Source organism: Salvelinus namaycush, chromosome 3, assembly GCF_016432855.1.
Source record: "Salvelinus namaycush isolate Seneca chromosome 3, SaNama_1.0, whole genome shotgun sequence".
Classification (NCBI taxonomy): Eukaryota; Metazoa; Chordata; class Actinopteri; order Salmoniformes; family Salmonidae; genus Salvelinus; species Salvelinus namaycush.
In genome coordinates, this window is record NC_052309.1 from 16,305,805 (window position 1) to 16,314,444 (window position 8,640).

The 8,640-nt window shown below is 44.2% G+C and overlaps 1 protein-coding gene and 1 pseudogene across 1 annotated transcript; one reads left to right on the top strand and one right to left on the bottom strand.

The window, feature by feature from the left end:
• The first annotated feature begins 1,154 nt into the window (after positions 1-1,154).
• On the top strand, positions 1,155-2,582 carry LOC120044823 (annotated as a pseudogene).
• Positions 2,583-3,267: 685 nt separating this feature from the next.
• LOC120044824 (ankyrin repeat and LEM domain-containing protein 2-like) lies at positions 3,268-7,391 on the bottom strand. Its single transcript, XM_038989494.1, has 12 exons — positions 7,214-7,391; positions 6,252-6,445; positions 5,964-6,149; positions 5,721-5,843; positions 5,511-5,574; positions 5,230-5,411; positions 4,726-4,832; positions 4,419-4,593; positions 4,233-4,282; positions 3,942-4,084; positions 3,554-3,561; positions 3,268-3,462 (listed from the first exon to the last, which is right to left on the bottom strand). The coding sequence occupies exons 1-12, from the start codon at positions 7,389-7,391 to the stop codon at positions 3,268-3,270; spliced, it is 1,605 nt and encodes a 534-aa protein (XP_038845422.1).
• Positions 7,392-8,640: the final 1,249 nt, after the last annotated feature.

An 8,640-nucleotide genomic window follows, 5' to 3' on the forward strand; every position in this document is an offset into this window, starting at 1 on the left:
AGACCTGACCGTGTGGTGCAAGGACAACAACCTCTCCCTCAACGTGATGAAGACAAAGGAGATGATTGTGGACTACAGGAAAAGAAGGACCGAGCACGCCCCCATTCTCATCGACGGGCCATAGTGGAGCAGGTTGAGAGCTGCAAGTTCCTTGGCGTCCACATTACCAACAAACTAACATGGTCTAAGCACACCAAGACAGTCGTGAAGAGGGCACGACAAAACTTATTCCCCCTCAGGAGACTGAAAAGATTTGGCATGGGTCCTCAAATCCTCAAAAGGTTTTACTGCTGCACCATCGAGAGCATCCTGACGGGTTGCATCACTGTCTGGTATGGCAACTGCTCGGCCTCCGACCTCAAAGCACTACAGAGGGTAGTGTGTACGGCCCAGTACCTCACTGGGGCCAAGCTTCCTGCCATCCAGGACCTCTATACCAGGCAGTGTCAGAGGAAGGCCCTAAAATTGTCAAAGACTCCAGCCACCCTAGTCATAGACTGTTCTCTCTGCTACCGGACGGCAAGCGGTACCGGAGCGCCAAGTCTAGGTCCAAGAGGCTTCTAACCCCAATCTTCTACCCCCAAGCCATAAGACTCCTGAACAGCTAATCAAATGGCTACCCAGACTATTTGCATTGCCCCCCCCCCCCCCCCCCCCCCTTCTATGCTGCTGCTACTCCCTGTTATTATCTATGCATAGTCACTTGAATAACTCTACCTACATGCACATATTACCTCAATTACCTCGACACCGGTGCTTCCGCACATTGACTCTGTACCGGTACCCCAACTCTGACTCTACCCTGTCTCTACCCTGTACCGGTACCCCCTGACTCTGACTCTGTACCGGTACCCCCTGTATATGGCCTCGCTATTGTTATTTACTGCTGCTCTTTAATTATTTTTATTCTTATCTCTTACTGTTTTGGGGGGGTATTTTCTTAAAACTGCATTGTTGGTGAAGGGTTTGTAAGTATTTCACTGTAAGGTCTACAACGGTTTTATTCGGCGCATGTGACAAATACAAATTGATTTGATTTGTCAAGATTGCAAAAATATTACAAGAAATCTAGTGATGTGATTGATGTCAATATCTCTCTGTGATTGATCCCAGCCAACAGAACCGTGGCCATGGTTTCTTCCATTTGATGCTCGATGACGACGCAAGTTAGCTACTCCCTTTTTAGGTTACTGATGGAGACATCATCATGAACCAACTTCAATCATCTCAGGTCGAGTTGATACTTCGTAATGGTAGGGATTAGCTAACTAAACGAAATGCAGACAAGATATCACTGGTCAGATATCACACGTCAAACAAACAGTGATGATAAATCACTGCGGTTGTGTTATTTTCTACCTAACTAGCACGTATGCTACTTTAGCATACCAGCAGCAACAAGGCAGGTGGGTTGGCTGGCTAGCTGATGCTAACAACACAAACTTTTTGTACTGAATATCAACATTAAACTCTGATTTCATTCAAACATTATTCTTCTACACATTATTCGAGTACACTGGTCAGCGATTGGCTGCCTTGGCGTTGAAGTATGATGTCATGGTCCACTCCACCATGACCTGTGCCACAGAGACCGGCAACATCAACAACTATCTCCCTGGTCAGAGACAACAGGACACCACTCATTCTAACCTCAAACTCAAAAGTAATTCTAAGCCTCCAGTCTGAAGTGTCCTAACCATTGAACTTGTCTGTTTCTCTCTCTGCATTAAAGTTGGATAAAGTGAGCTGTGACCTGCTTAGAGAGAATGCCCCTATTGAGCCTGTGCCAACTGTCACCTGGAAACCTGTGTTGAGTGATTGCTGTGCTTAATCCCGGAGATAGATGTAATTACCCACTTCACCTTTTTATTGTGAGATACAATCTATTTAGCTCTTGAGATTCAAAGCAATCTGTGTTAAGCGCTGTGCAAAATTGGATATCTGTCATAACTTTCCCAGTATCATGAAGATGGAGCTCGGATTGAGGTAGCCTTCCGTCACTACATCCACCGTGCAGACAGAGGACAGATGTAAGATCATTGTCTGCCACACAAATGTTATTCGCTACTTTGTGTGCAGGTCAGTGCCTCGCGCCAATCAACAACACCCTAGGAATGGAGTTGCATTTCTTTTCACAAGCAGAGCATAGCTCAGCTAATGCATAGTGAGTGATTGTCCTCAGTGAGGTGAACATTCAAGAAATTCATTGATTACGTAAAGGTGTGGAAAAACAAAGATGATATGCTCTGTATAATCTACTAGTTGATGCTCAGCAGTCTCTAATAATCTAGTCCAAGGTCCTGGTTTCCTATGGTAATGTTTTTAATAGGGACATTTCTTTAGGCATTGATTGTGAGGGCAAATGTTCTTACAATATGGAACGGTTTCTCTTGGTTGATCCAGGGCTCTGCAGTTTCCCCCTGGGCCTGAATAACTGGACCTGAATAACGTCTGGGCCTGAATACCGGCTGGGCCTGAATAACGGCAGCATCACCTGGATCACCATCAGACCGAGTGGCAGGGTGGGACTGAGGATGGGCGACTTGGGCTTTATGCCTCCTGAAAAACTCACCCGTACCTGACACTCCAGCACTATTGGCTGACCCCATGTAAACTGACCTTCTGCTGCCACATCATTTGAAGCAAACATTTCTCCTCTATAAGATAGTTTTGCCCACGTTAGGTATCATTCTTTTGACTAGAGTTTTGTATGGAAAAACATTTGGAATAATGTACTTTACAGTATCTTTTCATAGTAAATTGATTTATTTGTTCATGCTTATTACATTTTATGAATAAACGGTTATCTGAACACAGCCATAATCATTCTTCTTGTGTATAGGTATAAATTAAAACTCTCCAAATGTATCTCTGGAATAAGGTAATAGTGAAAAACAATACAAAAGCATTATTTGAACATTTCCTGTATAAAGCATCTTGTATATACACACATTACATAGGCACTGGGAAAAGTGTACACTCCATGTGTAATCTGTAGCTATGCTATCCGCCAGAAGAGAATGCTTGCATTGAGGACATGCATGTAGGCAGGCAGCATTAGTGCTGTTGAATAGCTACCTGTTAAGGTAATAGTGTTAAGTGGAGCAGTGCCTTGCAGAGAACAGTCGAAAGAGTTGTACAAATGGAAACCAGCACAAGGGTAAAATAAGGACTGCCTGGGTTATAAAGTCAGTTGTTAGACTATGGACCTGCTGTGGTGGTGCAGGATGTTGGCCAACTTTCCCTTTAGTATGTGCAACACCACCTTCAGATCCTGGGACGTGACATCCTGTTTTCTTGTGGTTTCCCTGTGTCAGTTTGGGGAGCGGAAGAGGGTCCTGCAGAGGATGGTGTGGGTGTAACAGCTCTGAGCAGGAGTGTGGGGGGCTGCAAAAGCTGAGCCTGCTGGGAGAACAGTTTGGTGTCCCAGTCAAGCTTTTCCTCCTTGTCGGCCTTGGCCAGCTGGAAATACACAACATCAGCAAAATGAACCACCTGGAGCATCGAAGACTGTTGACACAGCATAAAGAAACGGAATGGGTATCTAACTCACCTTAGCCACTGTGAAGAGGGATAGGCCATAATGGTGTTCCTCCACTTAGTAATGCAGGGGTGTTATGTTATTCATTGCAGACAGGACCTCACTGTCCAACTTGGTGGGAGATTCCCTGCAAGAAAGATTCAAAGAACATTGGTGAACACGTCCTTGAGTTACCAAAACAAATGCAGCAGATCATTTTGACAGGTTGACTGATATAATTTACTGTTACAGTAAATATAGACTTACCCGTCCATGAACAGTTCCTGTCTTCGTTTTATAGGAGTGTCGGTTGTCAGAATTGTTTCTTTCAAGGCGTCTCCCTTCGTGGATTTGTAAGATGCGCTAGAGGATCCTGAGCCTCTACTTTCTCTTCTCCCGTCTCGCCCATCTCTGGGACTACCTGGGCACTCAGAGTCTGAGCCCTCGTCTGCTGTCAGATACTCCTCTGAGCTGGGGTTGGAGAGCTCCTCTACCTGCCTCTTCCCCTGGCTCCCCTCCCAGGTCCTCCAGAAACTGTCATCCCCCAGGTCCAGGCTCTCTTTCCTGGGTACAGAGGGAGCCAGACGGCCCTCAACACTTTACCTCCTCCTGGTCCTCCACTTGGACAGAGCCATCCTTTAGGCTAGATTTCTCAAAATCTGGCAGCAGTTTACACACAGGAGACTGGGAACTTTTCTCCTTTGATGGAGACCTTCTGTTATTCATGATGTTGTTGATTGGGACATGGCTCTGGTTCTGCTCCTCTGGAATGACATCAACCACATGATGAATTGTAGATTATTTTGGGGGGGATTTCCCACTATAATTTCATGCCTTTAATAATATGATGTTATCACATACAATCCATGTTTCTAAGGTTTGCTATGGAAGTGCTTACCTTTGGAGGGGGTTGATGTTTTAAATCCAGCACCAGTCCCCTCTGTCTTCCCATATCCTTCCTATCCAGATACTCCTCCAACCTCCTCAGTCCCTCCTCTGTAGACAGGTCAAGGAAGCTATCCAGGAAGTCCCAGTACTCTGCCCAAGGATGCCCCATGTCATGTGCAATCTCCCTGACAATAGGGATCACTCAGATAATATACCAACTGTACTATGTCTGTTCCCTTTGGGACCTAAATGCTGTTTTCTTTAATCCTAATCATGGTAATTTGCCCACTGTCGTTATTATTATTCTGTTCACTCACCTCCCCACACGCTCTGCTCCCCGTTCAGGGTCAGATTTGAGAATACGGTGGAAATACTCTGCTCGATCCCTGGGTGGAATTCTCCATAGTCTGTGGAACTCATCTGCCTGGAAGACAAACAGTTACTGGCTTGTAACGTTTAGAGACATAGAATAGTGGAGGTGCATAAAGATGGCGGCCTCCATGCACTTACCACAAAAGCCTTGTTAGCTAAGTTCGCCGTATTGTACATTACTCTTCCTTACTCTTTTTTTGTATCGAAATTGGCATTTTATACATGATCCCAATTTCAGCTGAAAGACGCCAGCAAACCAAAAAGTAGATTGTGCTGATTTATTGGAGCATTGTTGCGCACCATAGATTAAAAACTCTGTGGATAGTGCTAAAACAATGAAATCATATCTAAATTCTGACAGCCTTATGTACCTTCACCATTAGGGGTCAATTGTAATACCAATACTCCAAGTTATTGAGAATGAATATGATTTCAAATGATGGTGTTACCTTAGAAGGACCGAGTGGTCCCACAAAAGCTTTCACAGTCATGACTGGCTCTATGGGACTCCTGACCACTGCAGATCCCAGCGAATTAAAATCCACCTCCAATGGGCTTGGAGACCATGGCAAGCCAATCACAGGCTGGAAGCTGTTGTTGGTATCCCTCAGCAAGGGAATATAGCACCGTTCTGTGTCAGCAAGGTTAAAAGTTAGCAATGTGTTCACAAGTTGGAATTTGCACTCACAAAAAGGTATTATAGCCAGCATTGGCAGCCATCTAAACTTACCCTCCAAATATTCCTTGATTTTCTTTTTTATGACAGGGGTTTTGTTTTTCCTCTCACATATCACCTGTAAAAGCAGTAATACAACTATTTAGTCTTCTAAAGTGTGCAGTTTCTGGCATGAAATTCATGGGACAATACACCTTACTGAGCAAAAATGGAATGCTTAAGTGTTTAAGTGCAAAATAAGTGATTCTGTATTTCATAGCTTACACTAGAGGGCTTCTGGTTGTACTTGTTCTGCCTCTGTTTGTCAGTAGCAGGATGACAACACAGCACGTTGACCACGTCTGGACATCCAAACTTACAGGCAAAGTGAAGAGGAGTTTCATTGCTCTGCAGGAACATCACACACATTCAGCACATCGTATTAATACATTTACACACTTTAACTCAAATGAACAGAATACAATGTATGTGTGTATTGTGCCAACTACGGTTCATACAAGTTCTCACTGCTTTGTCAGGTGTGTTGAGGTACAGGTCAACGAGGTAGCGGATGCGTTGGTGTAACATGGCCTCCTGGTCATCAGGATACATGAGTCTCATGAAGTCTGGACTCTCCAGGGTGTCCAGGAGGAGCTGGACCATCCCTGACTGGTTCTCTTTGGCCACATGCAGAACATTGTAATGGCACCCTTCCTACAAACATGAAGAGGGTGAGTTATTTGACCACGTAAGATGATGTGAAGTACCTTTCTGCTCTCATGGAGATGTTAGATGCATGAGTCATATGAACCATACATGTACGATGGTGGGGTTGTCTCCAGATCCAATGAGGTAGCGTGGGTTGGCCCAGACCAGCCTGCTGAAGGCTTCCTTGTCCCCCTTCTCCACCGCGTTCCTCAGCTTGGCTGTCAGGTCTTGGGTGCGGGGGCTACGGAAATCATTGGCCCTCTCCAGGTTCACAGGTGAAGTTCCCCCTGCGATAGGGCTGCCTGGGAGGACAACAGTGTCGTTGTATGCATGTTGATCAGTGTGGAGTGAGTAACTCATTCGAAAAACACTTTTCTTGTTAATTTTACATGACACAAAAGAGGTGAATGATCCATCTAGCTCTATCTATATAGTGGTTCTGTATTAGATACAGCTATGCTATGAAGCAGACATACCTACAGTGGGGCAAAAAAGTATTTAGTCAGCCACCAATTGTGCAAGTTCTCCCACTTAAAAAGATGAGAGAGGCCTGTAATTTTCATCATAGGTACACTTCAACTATGACAGACAAAATGAGAAAAAAAATCCAGAAAATCACATTGTAGGATTTTTAATGAATTTATTTGCAAATTATGGTGGAAAATAAGTATTTGGTCACCTACAAACAAGCAAGATTTCTGGCTCTCACAGACCTGTAACTTCTTTAAGAGGCTCCTCTGTCCTCCACTCGTTACCTGTATTAATGGTATCTGTTTGAACTTGTTATCAGTATAAAAGACACCTGTCCACAACCTCAAACAGTCACACTCCAAACTCCACTATGGCCAATCTCTATCATGCACTATTCATAGTACAAAAAAAGGTCTTACCATCAGCTACCACTGACTCCTCCCAATGAGGACATACACCATAGTAAACAAGGGGATATTCTGGTTCATCCAATTCCTCTGTCTCTTTACCCTCCTCTGCTGATGATTTGAGTTCCAGATTGTGGTCAGTTTCTACTCTGTTCGTTGTGGGTCCATTAGACTCTGTATTGGAGGAGCTACCTCTATCAGTCACCCCTCCATCCCCTCCTTGCTTCTCCAGGAGGGCTCTGGCCAGCTTCCTCTCAAAGATGGCTCTTGTAGTGGGGGTAAGGGGGCCACACTTCAGCCCTGCCCCGATAATCTCCTGCCGTAGTTGATCTGCACTCAATGTCTGCAGCCTGCTCATGACTTCCTCCATGTTTCTGTCAGTACCTAGGATAAATAAATGTGGCATACCCAGAGAAGTCATGTTACATACTACATAAGAATATAGTCAAATGACACGCATACATCTTCGGGGAAAAAATACTACTAATTCACATCAGAAATTACACTTTTAAGTTGTCGTTCCTGGGCTTATAACAGTAGATAACCACATCAAACAAAATGGTACACATCGTGTCATAGGCTACAAATAAGATGTGATTCAACCACAACATGCATGAATTGAAAAAACAATAGTCTACAACAGAACATACTTAGCTACTATACATCATTGTAGCCTACGCATGTATCTTTTTTATATGGAACAGGGTATTCAACCAGGGGTCCGCGGCTCCCTGGGGTACGTAGACAACTTTTGACTGGTACTGTACATTCCGTTGTAGACAATCCTTTTGCCAATGTATGCAGGTACAGCAGGGGGTCCTCGAAAATATAAAAAAGGAAAAAATATATTTATTTTTTATTTTTTTATGAATATTGGTAGTGTAAAGGACATCACGCTGCTTGCTTAGTGAGTACCACTACCTCACGATTCAGCCAATACCTGGAGTGAACTTGGACCTCTGCCTTGCTAGAACACGTGACCACTCTCTTGAAGAGTCTTACCAGTGGTGCCACGCGACACTTCAGGCTGAGGAGTAAGTTTCACACATCCCCATGTGCTACACTAGCAACAACACAATAGACTAGAGGTCGACCGATTAATCGGAATGGCCGATTAATTAGGGCCGATTTCAAGTTTTCATAACAATCGGAAATCGGTATTTTTGGACACCGATTTGGCCCAATTCTTTTTTTACACCTTTATTTAACTAGGCAAGTCAGTTAAGAACACATTCTTATTTTCAATGACGGCCTATGACGGTGGGTTAACTGCCTTGTTCAGGGGCAGAACGACAGATTTTTATCTTGTCAGCTCGTGGATTCGTTTCTGCAACCTTCCGGTTACTAGTCCAACGCTCTAACCACCTGCCTTACATTGCACTCCACGAGGAGCCTGCGTGGCAGGCTGACTACCTGTTACGCGAGGGCAGCAAGAAGCCAAGGTAAGTTGCTAGTTAGCATTAAACTTATAAAAAACAATCAATCTTCACATAATCACTAGTTAACTACACATGGTTGATGATATTACTAGTTTATCTAGCGTGTCCTGCGTTGCATATAATCGATGCGGTGCCTGTTAATTTCTCATCTAATCACAGCCTACTTTGCCAAACGGGTGA